Below are 16,161 nucleotides of genomic sequence, written 5' to 3'. Positions count from 1 at the left end.
CAAGCTAAAGGAGAATCCCTGTTGATGAAACAATGTCCTTCTGCAGACAGAGAATCCAGAAGTCAAGCAGGAAGAGAGGAATTTGAAATGCTTTTACAGTTTGAAATGTAACACTGTATGGTAATGTAGTAATTCATAAAGACTATATGAAAATTCTTTAGTGGGTGTATCTTGCATTGGTTGGTTATTGGGAATTAGAATATGCACTATAGAAAAGGATATAATGTATTGTAACAAGAACTTCACTCTTTTGTTCCCCCCTCTCTCTCTTTAAGCTCTCCTCTCTTGTCCTCCCCACTCTCTTACCCCTGGCTCTTGCTCTCCCCTCTCCAGTCTCTCTCGCTCCCTGACCACGTGTACGCCGAGGCTGGCAGCAGAAACGGGTCTCTTCCTCCCTCTACCCAAATAATAAATGGTTTATACCTGAACAGCTTGACCCGGGAGAATTCTCTCACTGCGAGTGTTTTGTACATCTATAGCAGCTCATGCTTTTCCTTAGACACCAGGGGAAGTGGGATGAGCTTTGGGGCTGTGATATGTTTTTCTCCCTCTGGAATAACCCTGAATGGCAGAGGGACTGTGGGATCAAAGCCCCCTCTGATCCTTTGGTGTTGGCCCTTGAGAAAGAAAATCAGGCCAACAAAGGGAAGCGCAAACAGTGCTGTTGGAGCTGCAGCCTCGGCCAGAGGTGCATCAGGCTGAGTAAGGCCTATCCAGCAGCAGCCCAGCAAGAACAGAACTGTACTCATTTAATCAGCCCTCCCTTTAGGAGGCAGCAGGAGGAAGAGGTGCACTTGGAAGCTCCATTTGCCCCTCTGCCCCCTCCACACCTGCAAGCTCCATTTCCCCTCCACCTCCTCCCGACAGCTTTAAGGGGGCATCAGCCCCAACACCCCCAGGAAGCCCGACTGCATCCCGGAGCAGGAAGCAGGGACTACAGGCACCCTTGTGGGAAGCAATAGGACCAGAAGGGACAATGGTAGTTAAGGAACCCTTTTCTCCTCTCGACACAGAGGCCTGAGAAAACCTCACAAAGAATTATCAAAGTGACCCAGTAAACACTGCCAAATGTTTACGATATATAGTCAAACAACATAACCCAGATTGAAGGGACACACAATTGTTATTAGATGCATTAACCAAAACGGAGAAACAATTGGTTCTAAAACCAGCAGGGGACCTGGCAAAGGACCATTAGAAAACATTACAAATGGATGGAAAAGAATACTTTCCTCTCCAGGACCCACCATGGGATCCAAATCAGTCGAGTGCAAGGAGAAAGTCAGAAAGCTGCCAGGAGTGGAGAGTGAAGGGAGTGGAGAGGGCTGGACCTAAAACCATGAACTGGGCAGCCTTATATGCAATCAAACAAGGTCCCTGGGAATCTCCCTGGGAATTCCCAGATCCTTGGAAGGACGCCATGCACAGACACACACCACTGGAGCCGGGCTCTGAAGTAGGAATACAGCAGCTAGTTCATCTATTTCTGGAACAATCCACGGGGGACATGAGGTGTAAACTCCAAAAGCTTTGGGGGGCAGATGGGTGAAACTTAGAAGCCTTCTTGGAAGAGGCATGGAGAGTTTTCAGCAATAGAGAAGAGGGATATAAGCAAGAAATGAAGAAGCTAGTAGCAGTGGTACAGGAGGAAGGAAAAGGGAAAGGAAGGGATGGACAAGGACCACCCAAACGAGGCCCATCTCAACTGGGTAGAGACCAATGTGTGTACTGTGGAGAATTTGGTCACTGGAAAAATGAGCGTCCAAAGTGGAAGTGAGATGGCCAAAAGAAAGAAGGGAAAGGAGGGGTGGTTGCAGTCGCACATCCACAAGAAGACTGAAGGGGACCTGAAAGGTCCACCTCAACAGATCCCCTGATTATAAAAATGAAACTGAGGGAAAAAAAATAAAGTAGAATTTTTGCTTGATACTGGAGAAACACTTCTGGTTTTAAATAAGGCCTCGATGCCTATGAGTTATGAGAATTATGTTATGGTCAAAGGGTGTGGTAGTTTAGCATTTAGGGCAAGAAGTGGGAAACACCCACAGAAGTGATTCCTCTGAGAGAGGCTGTGGGGAGTTCCTTCTGTGCTTGAGATCAAGCCAAGAGCTGGCCAGTTCTGACAACTGACAGCATTCTGCACCACTGAAAAGGAACTTCACCTTTGTGAATGCCACCTTTTAAAGACCCAAGGCCAGGAACTGGTCTCTTTCTTTGCAGCCTTGAAAGGCAGCAGAGCTGTGGTGTGGCTGGCCCCGCTCCCCCGTGGCCTGTGCGGCCTGGGGGGGCCTGGGCCGGAGCCCAGCTGCTCCCGGGGGGAGATGGAGACTGCGGGATCCCCCCCAGGCCAGGCCAGGCTCTGCTGCGGTGCTGGCTTTCCCGGGAAGCCCTCCGGGTCCCGTTCCAGCGGGGTGGCCAAAGCCCTTCCCAGGGGAGCCCCCGGCCCCCAGGCTGGGCCAGGCCACGGCTGATGACACTCGCCAACACCCCCCCTGCCCCCCGGCCCGCACAGACAGCTCCTGAGAGCTGGCACCAGCCACACCTGAAATCCCACACCACCACTGCCTGCCATGGCTTGGGCCACATTTAACCCTTGCACTACACACAGGAGACCTGCAGACTTTAATCCTCTCTCCAGGAAAAGAAAAGAACCAAGTGACAGGTGAAAAGACAGCGTGAAACACCAAGGTCAGTAAAAGAAGGAATCAAGCCTAAGGTGGAAAGTGAATGAGGAGATGCTCTAGTAAGCTGAAATATTCTTTTGGTAGGGCCATGGAGATGAATAATAATGTTCTGAAAAATAACTCCTTTAATTCATGAAAGAGTATTGGGCGATTGAAGTACTCAAGCTGTAGATCTGGGCAAAGGTATCCATTGATGAAGCCAAGCAGATGGTGGAGTAGCTGTGATGCCATGAGAGCTTGAAAAGAGAGAGAGAGAGATGAGAGCTGATGAAGACCCTTTGCCCCCACAGAGAGAAGAAGAAAACCTCTATTCTCAGAGATGAAGAGAACTCTTGCCTTTGAATAACTCATCCCGAAAATAATACCCCTTTAGCTCATGGCCCATGAACAAAACTCTGAGTGTTGTGAAAATGGGAGGAGAGGGCAGAGTTTGTGCCCGGGTGACTGCCATTTGTAGAAACGAAAACCAAGAAAACTGTTTCTTGTGGAGAACTCTCCATGGCATGACAAGAGAAAACTCCTCTCCCTGCACAGACTGATGAAAAGACTATTGTATAGTTGGCACTGCTTTAACATACCAGGTTTTGTCTCTGCCATGTCACTTGTGAAAGGAAAAGTTGGTTGGGGGGAGGAAAGGTTTCTGGAGGTTTTTAGCTTGTTTCTTATTCTTGTAGTCCTGTTCATAAAGGTTCTTTATTCCTTTTAAGTTTTAAGCCTGTTTTACCCTTCTCCTAATCCATATCTCACAGCAAGAAAGAAGGAAGTACTCTGGTGATTTTATCAAGAGCTAAAACCCACCACTCTCAGCCACTCCTGACAGGACTTGTGCTCCAGACCCCTCAGCAGCCTTGTTGCCCTTCTCTGGACACGCTCCAGCCCCTCCATGGCCTTCCTCAATTGGGGGCCCAGCACTGGACACAGCACTCGAGGTGTGGCCTCAGCAGTGCCCAGCACAGGGGAAGAATCCCTGTCCTGCTCCTGCTGGCCACACCATTCCTGATGCAGGCCAGGGGCCATTGGCCTTCTTGGCCACCTGGGCACACTGCTGCCTCATGTCCAGCCTGCTGTCCATCAGTGGCCCAGCTCCCTTTCTGCCTGGCCGCTGTCCAGCCACTCTGGCCCCAGCCTGGAGCACTGCAGGCCTTGTTGTGGCCAAAGTGCAGGAGCCGGCACTTGGTCTTGTTCAACCTCACCTTGTTGGCTTTGGGCCCTGCATCCAGCCTGTCCAGCTCCCTCTGCAGAGCCCTCCTGCCCTCCAGCACATCCACACTCCCAGCCAGCTTGGTGTCAGAATGGTTCCATGAAGCCCTGCAGTGTCACAATGGTCTCCACGGTTCCATGACACTCCGTGGAGTCACAGTGGATCCTTGGTGCTTTGGGCCCTGCAGTGTTGGGGGGGTGAGCATGGTAACCATGGCATAAATCCACCCCGTAATATCTGAATCAATGATTCCTAGGTGCTCATTTATGCCCTGAGCAGTGGTACTAGACCTCCCCACAAGAAGAGCACTCATTCCCTCACCCACTGGACCAAAAGCAAAGGAACCCTGTGCATCCTGCAACAGTCCAAGACACCTCTGTCCGCCATGCAGACATCAAGGCCTGCTGAGCTGGAGGTGCTGGCTATGAGCTGGCCAAGCAGACCTCCATCCAGACCATCCAGACCAGCAATGCAGGCACTGAAATCCACGCTGGCTGGCTCTGACCCCTCGGCCATCCTGGAGGTGCCCTGTGATGCCACTCAAGGTGATCTGTTCCAAAACCTCACCAGGCACCGAGCTCAGGCTGACAGGCCTGGAGTTGCCCAGATCCTCCTTACAGCCCTTCTTGGGGATGGGGTCACTCTGGCTAATCCAGTCCTCTGGGGCTTCCCTGGTCAGCCAGGACTGATGGTAAATGATGGAGACCAGCATGGGGAGCTCATCCACCAGCTCCCTCATGCCCCTAGTATGGACCCCATCCGGTATCACAGACACCTGTGAGCATCTGAGTGGCTCAGCAGGTACCCAGCTGCTTCCTCCTGGATTACAGGGGGTCTGTTTTGCTCCCTGTGCCATCTACCAACTCAGGAGAACACTTGTCCTGAGGGCAACCTGTCTTATTGTTGAAAAGTGAGGCAAAGAAGGGCTTAAGTATCTCAGCCTTTTCCTCATCTTTGATAACCTCATCCCCCCAATAAGGAATGGAGGTTGTCCTTACCCCTCCTTTTGCCATTCACGTATTTATAAAAACATATTTATTATCCTTCACAGAAGCAGCAAGGTTAAGCTCTAACTGAGCTTTCACTGCTCTACTTTTCTTTCTGCAGCACCTAACGACATTCTTAAATATTTCCTGAGTTGCCTGTCCCTCTGTCCAAAGGTGATGGACTCTCATCTTTTCCTGAGTTCCTGGAAAAAGCTCCCTGCCCAGCCAGGCCAGGCATTTTCCTCACTAGCTCACTGTTTGACACACAGGGACAGGCTGCTCCTGATCTTTTGAGAAGTTTATTCTGGAAATGTGTCCATCCTTCCTGGACTTCTTTGTTTTTAAGGGCTGTTTCCTTTAAAAAAATCGGTACCTGATTCAATTCTCCCCAAATCTGCATCCTGAATTGGCCAAAGTCTGCCCTCCATAATTCCAGTGTAGAAGTTTTGTTGCTGCCCCTCCTTCTGTCCCAGAATATTGAAAACTCGATGATTCCATGGTCACTGTACCCCAGGCAGCCTCTGACCACCACATCTCCCAGCAGCCCTTCTCTGTCTGTGAACAGCAGGAGACACAGCTTTCCTTGGCACTGGGAGTGGGCCCAAAATTCCCTAAAATCAAAACTGCTCAGCACCAATGCAGCATTGAGAAGCAGCATTCTTGATGTGGCCGGATGCTCGGGGGGACAGCTCCTCTGAGTGGTGTGAAAATGGGAGGAGAGGGCAGAGTTTGTGCCTGGGTGACTGCCATTTGCAGAAATGAAAAGCCACGAGAAAACTGTTTCTTGTGGAGAACTCTCCATGGCATGACAAGAGAAAACTCCTCTCCCTGCACAGACTGATGAAAAGACTATTGTATAGTTGGCACTGCTTTAACATCCCAGGTTTTGTCTCTGCCGTGTCACTTGGGAAAGGAAAAGTTGGGTAGGGGGTGGAAAGGTTTCTGTAGATTTTATTCTTGTTTTTTCTTCTTGTAGTCTTGTTCATTAAGTTTCTTTATTACTTTTAAATTTTAAGCCTGTTTTGCCCTTCTCCTAATCCATATCTCACAGAAAGAAAGAAGGAAGTACTCTGGTGATTTTAGCTAGAGCTAAAACCCACCACTCTCAGCCACTCCTTACAGGACTTGTTCTCCAGACCCCTCAGCAGCCTTGTTGCCCTTCTCTGGACACGCTCCAGCCCCTCCATGGCCTTCCTCAATTGGGGGCCCAGCACTGGACACAGCACTCGAGGTGTGGCCTCAGCAGTGCCCAGCACAGGGGAAGAATCCCTGTCCTGCTCCTGCTGGCCACACCATTCCTGATGCAGGCCAGGGGCCATTGGCCTTCTTGGCCACCTGGGCACACTGCTGCCTCATGTCCAGCCTGCTGTCCATCAGTGGCCCAGCTCCCTTTCTGCCTGGCCGCTGTCCAGCCACTCTGGCCCCAGCCTGGAGCACTGCAGGCCTTGTTGTGGCCAAAGTGCAGGAGCCGGCACTTGGTCTTGTTCAACCTCACCTTGTTGGCTTTGGGCCCTGCATCCAGCCTGTCCAGCTCCCTCTGCAGAGCCCTCCTGCCCTCCAGCACATCCACACTCCCAGCCAGCTTGGTGTCAGAATGGTTCCATGAAGCCCTGCAGTGTCACAATGGTCTCCACGGTTCCATGACACTCCGTGGAGTCACAGTGGATCCTTGGTGCTTTGGGCCCTGCAGTGTTGGGGGGGTGAGCATGGTAACCATGGCATAAATCCACCCCGTAATATCTGAATCAATGATTCCTAGGTGCTCATTTATGCCCTGAGCAGTGGTACTAGACCTCCCCACAAGAAGAGCACTCATTCCCTCACCCACTGGACCAAAAGCAAAGGAACCCTGTGCATCCTGCAACAGTCCAAGACACCTCTGTCCGCCATGCAGACATCAAGGCCTGCTGAGCTGGAGGTGCTGGCTATGAGCTGGCCAAGCAGACCTCCATCCAGACCATCCAGACCAGCAATGCAGGCACTGAAATCCACGCTGGCTGGCTCTGACCCCTCGGCCATCCTGGAGGTGCCCTGTGATGCCACTCAAGGTGATCTGTTCCAAAACCTCACCAGGCACCGAGCTCAGGCTGACAGGCCTGGAGTTGCCCAGATCCTCCTTACAGCCCTTCTTGGGGATGGGGTCACTCTGGCTAATCCAGTCCTCTGGGGCTTCCCTGGTCAGCCAGGACTGATGGTAAATGATGGAGACCAGCATGGGGAGCTCATCCACCAGCTCCCTCATGCCCCTAGTATGGACCCCATCCGGTATCACAGACACCTGTGAGCATCTGAGTGGCTCAGCAGGTACCCAGCTGCTTCCTCCTGGATTACAGGGGGTCTGTTTTGCTCCCTGTGCCATCTACCAACTCAGGAGAACACTTGTCCTGAGGGCAACCTGTCTTATTGTTGAAAAGTGAGGCAAAGAAGGGCTTAAGTATCTCAGCCTTTTCCTCATCTTTGATAACCTCATCCCCCCAATAAGGAATGGAGGTTGTCCTTACCCCTCCTTTTGCCATTCACGTATTTATAAAAACATATTTATTATCCTTCACAGAAGCAGCAAGGTTAAGCTCTAACTGAGCTTTCACTGCTCTACTTTTCTTTCTGCAGCACCTAACGACATTCTTAAATATTTCCTGAGTTGCCTGTCCCTCTGTCCAAAGGTGATGGACTCTCATCTTTTCCTGAGTTCCTGGAAAAAGCTCCCTGCCCAGCCAGGCCAGGCATTTTCCTCACTAGCTCACTGTTTGACACACAGGGACAGGCTGCTCCTGATCTTTTGAGAAGTTTATTCTGGAAATGTGTCCATCCTTCCTGGACTTCTTTGTTTTTAAGGGCTGTTTCCTTTAAAAAAATCGGTACCTGATTCAATTCTCCCCAAATCTGCATCCTGAATTGGCCAAAGTCTGCCCTCCATAATTCCAGTGTAGAAGTTTTGTTGCTGCCCCTCCTTCTGTCCCAGAATATTGAAAACTCGATGATTCCATGGTCACTGTACCCCAGGCAGCCTCTGACCACCACATCTCCCAGCAGCCCTTCTCTGTCTGTGAACAGCAGGAGACACAGCTTTCCTTGGCACTGGGAGTGGGCCCAAAATTCCCTAAAATCAAAACTGCTCAGCACCAATGCAGCATTGAGAAGCAGCATTCTTGATGTGGCCGGATGCTCGGGGGGACAGCTCCTCTGAGTGGTGTGAAAATGGGAGGAGAGGGCAGAGTTTGTGCCTGGGTGACTGCCATTTGCAGAAATGAAAAGCCACGAGAAAACTGTTTCTTGTGGAGAACTCTCCATGGCATGACAAGAGAAAACTCCTCTCCCTGCACAGACTGATGAAAAGACTATTGTAGAGTTGGCACTGCTTTAACATCCCAGGTTTTGTCTCTGCCGTGTCACTTGGGAAAGGAAAAGTTGGGTAGGGGGTGGAAAGGTTTCTGTAGATTTTATTCTTGTTTTTTCTTCTTGTAGTCTTGTTCATTAAGTTTCTTTATTACTTTTAAATTTTAAGCCTGTTTTGCCCTTCTCCTAATCCATATCTCACAGAAAGAAAGAAGGAAGTACTCTGGTGATTTTAGCTAGAGCTAAAACCCACCACTCTCAGCCACTCCTTACAGGACTTGTTCTCCAGACCCCTCAGCAGCCTTGTTGCCCTTCTCTGGACACGCTCCAGCCCCTCCATGGCCTTCCTCAATTGGGGGCCCAGCACTGGACACAGCACTCGAGGTGTGGCCTCAGCAGTGCCCAGCACAGGGGAAGAATCCCTGTCCTGCTCCTGCTGGCCACACCATTCCTGATGCAGGCCAGGGGCCATTGGCCTTCTTGGCCACCTGGGCACACTGCTGCCTCATGTCCAGCCTGCTGTCCATCAGTGGCCCAGCTCCCTTTCTGCCTGGCTGCTGTCCAGCCACTCTGGCCCCAGCCTGGAGCACTGCAGGCCTTGTTGTGGCCAAAGTGCAGGAGCCGGCACTTGGTCTTGTTCAACCTCACCTTGTTGGCTTTGGGCCCTGCATCCAGCCTGTCCAGCTCCCTGTGCAGAGCCCTCCTGCCCTCCAGCACATCCACACTCCCAGCCAGCTTGGTGTCAGAATGGTTCCATGAGGCCCTGCAGTGTCACAATGGTCTCCACGGTTCCATGACACTCCGTGGAGCCACAGTGGATCCTTGGTTCTTTGGGCCCTGCAGTGTCACAGTGGATCCTTGGTGCTTTGGGCCTGTTGTGGTTTTAAACCAATAACTAAGAAAATTACTTATTTCTTGCTGTGAGATATGGATTAGAACAAGAGCAAAACAGGCATACAACTTAAAATGGAAAAAAAAGAAAGTTTATTGACAAACTACAATAATAAGAACCCCAGAATAAACTTCTAGAAAAACCTTTTCATCCCCTGTCTACCCGCTATTCCCTTGTTCACATGACAACAGAGACAAAAACTTTGGAACTTTGGTGGTTAAAACAGTCCCAATTCTTGCTACAGTCTTTTCACCAGTCTTTGTAGAGATACAGAAGTTTCTTCCTGTTAATTTATGGAGTTTTTCACAAGAAAACTATTTTTGTTATAGTTTTCCATTGCCCTAATGTTAGCTACCCAGAGCTGCTATTATTAGAGCCCGCTCATCCCATTTTCACATCACTCTGAAGTGCGTATGGGCCATGAGCCTAGGGATAGCCTTTTTAAGGATAAGTTATTCAAAGGCAAAAAAAGCATTCTTTATCTGTTTCTGTGAGCTTCACTAGAAAACAGTTTTCTCATTGCCTCTCAAGGCTTCAAATCTCCCAGCACTTCACTATACCATAATTACTCTACTTTTTACTCAAATTTACACTTTGAACACTTTATTCCTCCCTAGATACTGTATCATGAATTAAAGGAGTTCTTTTCAGGACTTCATTGTCCATCTCCATAGTTTTAACAGAAAGATATTTCAGCTTAATTAAAGCATCTTCTTAATTCTCTACCTTTCCTGAAGCTTCTTTTCTTTCCTGTCACTGGTAGTTTATGAAGTCTCTTTTCATGTTGATCACTCTCTTTTTCTCTCTCTGGATAAAAAGATTAATCTGCAAGTCTCATCTGGGTAATGAAAGAGTTAAAATCTTGCCCAGGCTTTTGTAGATGGTTCAGTGATCTCTGCCGAACAGGAGCTGGAGCTGTGTGTGATGGAAAGTTCCTCATAGCTGCTCTGGAGAGTGTGGCTGTCTCTGCTTGCTGCAGGTTCAGAGCCCCTTTCTTTCTTTACTCGGCAGTTTCTAGTGAATTTAGTTACAGCAAAACCTGCAGCCGAGCCAGAGATCAGCCCGGCCCGGCCCGGGCCCGAGGAAAACCTTCCCCAGGCCCCCCCATCTCCCGGCCGGGAGCCGCAGCAGGCCCGGCCCCGTCCCCGCCCGGCCGCATGGCCTGGGCAGGGAACGGGAGGCCTGGAGCTCTGCCACCCTCCACAGCCAGGAAACAAAGAGAACTAAAGTGCCCTGACTTTACATCTTAAGGTAGGGTTCACAAGTTGATCTCCCTTTTCAATGGTTAAAATTGCTGTCAATTCCCAGTAATGACCAATAATTGGTCAGGAGAAGAGACTCCTTTCAGTTCCCAGCAACTTCAGCTTCCTTAGCTCTCACAACCACCTTAAAGGTAAAGTCACCTCATGACACACTGAGAGAGTCTCCCCCTGATTTCTTTACTCGCTTGATAAGACTGGAATTCCTGAAGAAAATCAGTGAACCCCACAAACATCTGCTGGCTGGAAACCAGAGTGAAGAGAAACCTCATCCCTGAGCCAGCCGGGCCACTCCGGGAGCTTCCAGTCAACATTTTTTTGGCCCAAATTCTGCCTTTCAGCGCCGAAACTCACCCTTCTGGGTCTAAACTTCCCAAATTCCCCTGTTTTGGTCCAAACTTCCCATTTGGGCACCCAAATTCCTATTTTGTAGGCCAAATTTCTCCCTTTTAACACCAAATTTCTACTTCTGGGTCCAAATTTCCCATCTGGGCACTCAAATACCTATTTTTTCTCCTTTTAATTCCACTTTTTGGGTCCAAATTTCTCACCTGTGAAACAGAGAAATTAAGAATTAGAAAGAAATGCTTGACTAAAAGGAGTGTCTGACAAAAACCATACCCTGACACCCTAATCCACAAGAACAAGAGAAAGAGCCAGACTGCAAGATGAGATAAGGAGCTGGAATACACAAACAAGATGCAAAGACAAAGGCACCACAAGATAAAGGAGATTCCTCGGACCCTAAGCCGGAAGAAACGGATTTGAAGTCCCAATAAGCGGCCAAAGGACTGAAAGGGGAACGGGGCTAATTGTAATATGAAGTGAAGACAGGTGGGGTTAGGAAATTAATATGTATTAGGCGTATCGTGTAAACCTAGTCTGTAAAGGATAAAAAGGGAAAACCCAATCAAAAAGGTGTGCATGCTTTTGGAGGAGATATCCCCATGCACCTCAGCACTGAATAAATTCATACCTGCTCTTATAACTACTCCGCGAGTTATAAGGTTCCTTTTATTCCGCACTTCAAAATTAATTCAAAAACTTCAAATGAAACCTATGCTGTAGCTGTTACCATATCTGCAAAGGGCCCTTGCAGATAAAACAACTGAGAGCAATTTCTATATTTTGAATTGAACAGAAAAGGGTGAATTGTTGCAGTAGTGTCACAGTGCAGCTGGTCTGGACTGGCCAAAGAAAATCTAGACGTAAGTCAAATCTAGTCTGGCTAGCCTCATTTATGTGTGAACCACTGCACACCACTGGCCAGGAGGCTGGGCAGGGAAAGAAGCATCAGCCAATGGCTTTCTAGCCTGGGAAATTTGAACTGAGTATTTAAGTGAGTTGTAAATAATAAATGAGGCTGTTTGTCTCATGAGCACCTGGAGCGTGAGTTGTGCATTCTTTGTCTCCCCATCCACGACCATCACGTTACACATTCCTACTTCTTCCCAAAGCTCCTTCCAGACAGCATCTGCTACAGACACATCCCCCACTGCCATCCCTTGGCCAGGGGCCTCGTGGCTCATGCCAGACCCTTCTTTGTCCCAAGGAAGCCTCCTCCCAGGAAGGGGGGAGCCCCCCCCAGCCCAGGATTCTCCAGCTAAGCTCCCCTAGAGCCAGGCCTCCTTCTGAGCCCCACATGCCCTGAGCCAAGTGGGGATTGGTGGCCATCTTGGCCACAGCAACCACAAATAAATTGATGTTCAAACATAGGATAAGAGAAAAAGGGCCAGCAAAGCCTCAGCTCGCGGCATGAGGAGAGCAGACTTCAGGCTGCTCAGGGAACTGGTACGCAAGGTCCCCAGGAAAAATGTCATTGAGTGTGCTGGGCTCCATCATTGCTGGTCACTTTGGAAACATCACCTCCTGTGGCTGTGATGTGCCACAGTTGTCCTGGCCACAGCAGTGTGGCATCATTGCCTTGTCACTCTACAACATGGGCCAGCAGCCACAGCTGCCAGTGCAGTCGCGATGGGACGTGCCGGAGTCATGAATGACAGTGTTGTCCTGATGACTGTGCTTGTCCTGCTGCTGGCCGCTGTGGCTGTCTGCTGGGCTGTTGGCCACTGGCAACCACAGAGGCAGTAGACATGGAAGCCAAAGCAGAGCAAGCGCCGCTGGATCCGGCCTAGAGGCTCATGGAGGAAGCGAGGAGCCTCTGTGGCTCCGAGATACTCCAGGCCCCTGGCGGCCCCTGGCAAGTGGCCACGTGCTCCTGCGATCCCTCTGGACAGCTCCTGCAGCTGGGGCTCCTGCATGGCAGTGGCCCAGGAGCTGCAGGAACTGATGCTGCTGCTCTGGGATCGCAATGGGACGTGTGTGCCACTCTATCCTGGGATGTGGTAGGCACTCTGGAGAGAACTGGAGGAGCTGGTGAACCAAGGCCACCTTGCCTGCTTGGCTCGTCTGGTTCCTCCAGAAGCCTGCATCACCCCAAGAGGCTGCTCCCAGGAAAATTCTCCAGCCCTGGGAAAGCCTCAAGGCCTGCAAGGATGGCACACCAGCAGAGACCCACCATCCAGGCAGGAACGTCAGGCTGTCAGAGACCCTCCATTCTGCCAGGAGCCTCTGCTATCTCTGACAGCCTCCATCCCTCGCAGAGGCTCAGGGAGACCTGTCAGCCTGCAAAAGGTGCAGAGCCCACGGACAGTTCTTCCAGCTCCCTTGGACTCACAGACTTCAACAAGAAGGCTACAACCCTGACCATTGATGTGGCCAGCGAAAGCCCAGAAGTCCAAGTGGGAGCCCAGCCCAATCCAGGGGAGCCTTCTCAGGAGCAGCTGGCGGAACAGCAAGCATCCTGGAAGCAGCAGTTGCCATCCCACAGCTGCCAGAACGCTGTGCAAGTTGTGCCAGCTGGCAACAGCCCAAGCCTGGTGGTGGAGACGACCCTCAAAACACCAAGGAGGTTCCTCCATCTCCAGGAAGCTGCCCCAAGATGGCCCTTGACTACCGCCAAGGCCTTTCTAAGAGCAGGTGAGATCTCCTGAGGAGCTGTCTGAGGCTGGCCCAGTGCTCTTGAGGGACACCCCAGGCCAGGCCATGGCCTCTGAGAGCAGCCCAGTCCTTGGCTGTTTGCAGTGCCAGTTCTGATGGCACGGCTTCAAAAACCCGTCTGGTTTGCAGCTGCTCCTGTGCTCCCCCTGTGCAAAGCCTTGGGCTGTAGCCCTGGCCGTTCTCAACAGCAGAGTCCAGCCCACAACGCCGGGGACAGTGACGGTGCCATCCAGCCACACTGCACTGCGGCTCCTGCAGCCTCTGCGTGCTCTGCTGTCCCAGCTCTGCTGTCCCAGCTCTGCTGCTCAACAGCCCGACGGCTGCAAGGCGGTGGCCACTGCTCGGCAGGCAGCAGGAAGCAGGTCAGAGCAACATGAGCCACACTGGCCCGGCCCGCTGCACTCAATGCGGGCATTTGGGGAGGTTCCTGGGCACAAGGCTGATGGCTCGCTCTTGGTGGCAGGGCAAAAGAAGAAGCTGCAGGAGCTGTACCAGCTGGGTCTGCAGCTGGGGAGTGGTGGCTTCGGCACCGTTTTCTCAGGCATCCGCCTCTCGGATGGGAGCCCTGTGAGTGGCCGTGATGGCCGGGCGTGCGAGGAGGGTGAGGGATGGGGAGGGGCAGGACTTGAGCTAAGCCTCTCTCTCTCTCTCAATGGCTTGCAGGTGGCTATTAAACGCATGGCTCAGGACAGCGTCCTGCAGTGGGACGAGCTGGTGTGTGAGCGAGGCCAGCAGGACAGAGCGGGGCACGGCTGGCAGGGATAAGCCCGGGCTCCCGGGAGTGGGAGGCGGTAGATGGCTGGGGGAGCGGGCATGGGCTCAGCGTGCAAGCCATTGGGGCATTGTGGGCCCAGAGATGCCAAACATGGACAGTAGGGCCGGGCAGGGGGCACCTCCAAGCAACCCCTGGGCAGGAGGAATGCCAAGCAGCAGGGAGTCTGCCCAAGAGGGCACTGGGGCATCCCAGGCAGGAGGCAGCACAGCCACAGCTTGGCAGAATCCGGCTTGCTGGAGGCATTGTTTCTTCCTCACAGCCCGACAGCACCCGTGTTCCCATGGAGATCGTGCTCATGGAGAAGGTGGGCTCTGGCTGCCACAACATCATCCAGCTCCTCGACTGGTTTGAGCTGCCTGACAGCTGCCTGCTGGTGATGGAGCGTCCGCAGCCATCTCAGGATCTCCTGCACTTGCTGCTGGAGCAGGGCTTCCTGTGTGAGGAGATGGCATGCTGGCTTTTCTGCCAGGTGCTGGGGGCCGTGCGGCACTGCACTGCCTGCGGCGTCCTGCACCGAGACATCAAGCCGGAGAACCTCCTGGTGGACCTGGAGAGCGGCGAGCTGAAGCTCATTGACTTCGGTTGCGACACCTTTCTCCAGGAGCAGGTCTTCACGCAATTTGCCTGTGAGCCCACAACCCGGGCCCTGCTCCCAGTGCCAGGCACTGCACGGCCCCATTCCCTCCTGGGCTGCAGGCTGCATCCTTCAGCTGGCTGCTGGCTGCCCCTTGGCAGCAGATGCTGTGCCCCAGGAGCTGGCTGCTGGCCCTGCCCACAGGGGCGGCTGCAAAAGCCAGCTCCTGGCCCCTCAGCTTAGCAGGCCCACAAGGGCTTGGGCTGCTCTGCTGGCCTTCTTTGCCTTGCAGAATGGTTTCTTGGCTTTGGCCAGTTGCTTGGGGGATGTGGGGTGGCCTCGGGGAGAAGTTGTGTCCACCGCTGCAGCTCCTGCCTCTGCCAGGAGGCGGGCACCAGGCGCTGAAAGCCAGCAGCCTGCGTCTGGACAGCACCAGCCATCTCCCCTAGGAACACACGCGTACAGCCCACCCGAGTGGATCTGCCTTGGCATCTACCATGGCCATTCAGCGACCATCTGGTCCCTGGGTGTGCTGCTGTATGTCATGGTGTGTGGTAACCTCCCCTTCCAGGAGGACTGTGACATCAGGTTGGGGCAGCCCTTCTTCAGGCAGCAGATCTCTCCAGGTTGGTATCTGGCCTCAAGTAGACAGACTCTTGCAGATGGCAGCATGCAGCCCAGCATGGCCCTCACCCAGCTCCACAGGACATGGATCTGCCCTCAAGAGCTGGCTGCAGGAGGTGGCCCGTGCAACTGAAGGAGGTGCATGTGTCCCAGCGTGCCACTCTCCCACACAGGGCAGAGTCCCTTGGGAGGCTGGCGCAGCTCTGGGCACACGCAGCGCGGCCCGGGCCCTGTGGGCGCCGTCAGCAGCTGAGCAGGAGCCTTCTGAAAATGACCAGCACTCTCTGGCTTCTCTCCCCAGAGTGCCAACATCTGATCCGCTGCTGTTTGTCCAAGCACCCCGCGGACAGGCCAGAGCTGGAGGAGATCTTGCGCCACCCTTGGGTGCGGGGCCGGCGTGTCTAATGCCTTGCTGGAGCCTCTGCAGCACCCACTTCCTGAATCCCATGCAGGACTGAGGACCCAAAAAATAAAACCATAAACCATAAGCATATTCTAGGCTGTCAAGTCTGGTTCTTGTTAGCAACTTCAGCTAAAGAGACCTCTTGGGAAAAGGGGTGATCAAAGGCACTCCCTTCAGCCTTTGTCAAGCTTTTGATGCCTTTCCTCCAGGATGGTACTTTTGCGTCTTCAAGCACAGGCTGTAGTACAGCTAGGAGGGTGTTTAACAAGCCAAGAAGTGCAATAGTGAAACAACAGCTGCCCTTTCAAACTGTCCAGCTTCTTGGTGTCTTCTGAAATGAAACTAAGGCTGTGTGTGCATTCCAAGGCCCAGCGGGTGGCAGGAGCCGAGATGTTCCTCTGCTACCAAAGCTGTGCTTCTGGAAGCA

General features: G+C 52.3%; 3 protein-coding genes across 4 annotated transcripts in view; all 3 read left to right on the top strand.

The window, feature by feature from the left end:
• The window catches only part of LOC147649057 (uncharacterized), a 400,363-nt gene that overhangs the window by 93,867 nt on the left and 290,335 nt on the right, over positions 1-16,161 (top strand). The gene's annotated exons all lie outside the window — the stretch shown is intronic.
• LOC147649065 (uncharacterized) overlaps positions 1-16,161 on the top strand; it is a 257,416-nt gene that overhangs the window by 152,648 nt on the left and 88,607 nt on the right. The window lies entirely within an intron of this gene.
• LOC111945620 (serine/threonine-protein kinase pim-1-like) lies at positions 12,114-15,736 on the top strand. The gene is given in 7 exon segments (XM_086864872.1): positions 12,114-12,149; positions 12,962-13,337; positions 13,822-13,925; positions 14,022-14,072; positions 14,393-14,759; positions 15,157-15,333; positions 15,633-15,736. Coding segments are annotated over 7 exon segments (1,215 nt in total).

Source organism: Cyanistes caeruleus, chromosome 28 (genome assembly GCF_971803275.1).
Source record: "Cyanistes caeruleus chromosome 28, bCyaCae1.hap1.1, whole genome shotgun sequence".
Classification (NCBI taxonomy): Eukaryota; Metazoa; Chordata; class Aves; order Passeriformes; family Paridae; genus Cyanistes; species Cyanistes caeruleus.
The sequence above is the reverse complement of the archived record's forward strand: the minus strand, read 5'-3'. Positions and strand labels throughout refer to the sequence as shown.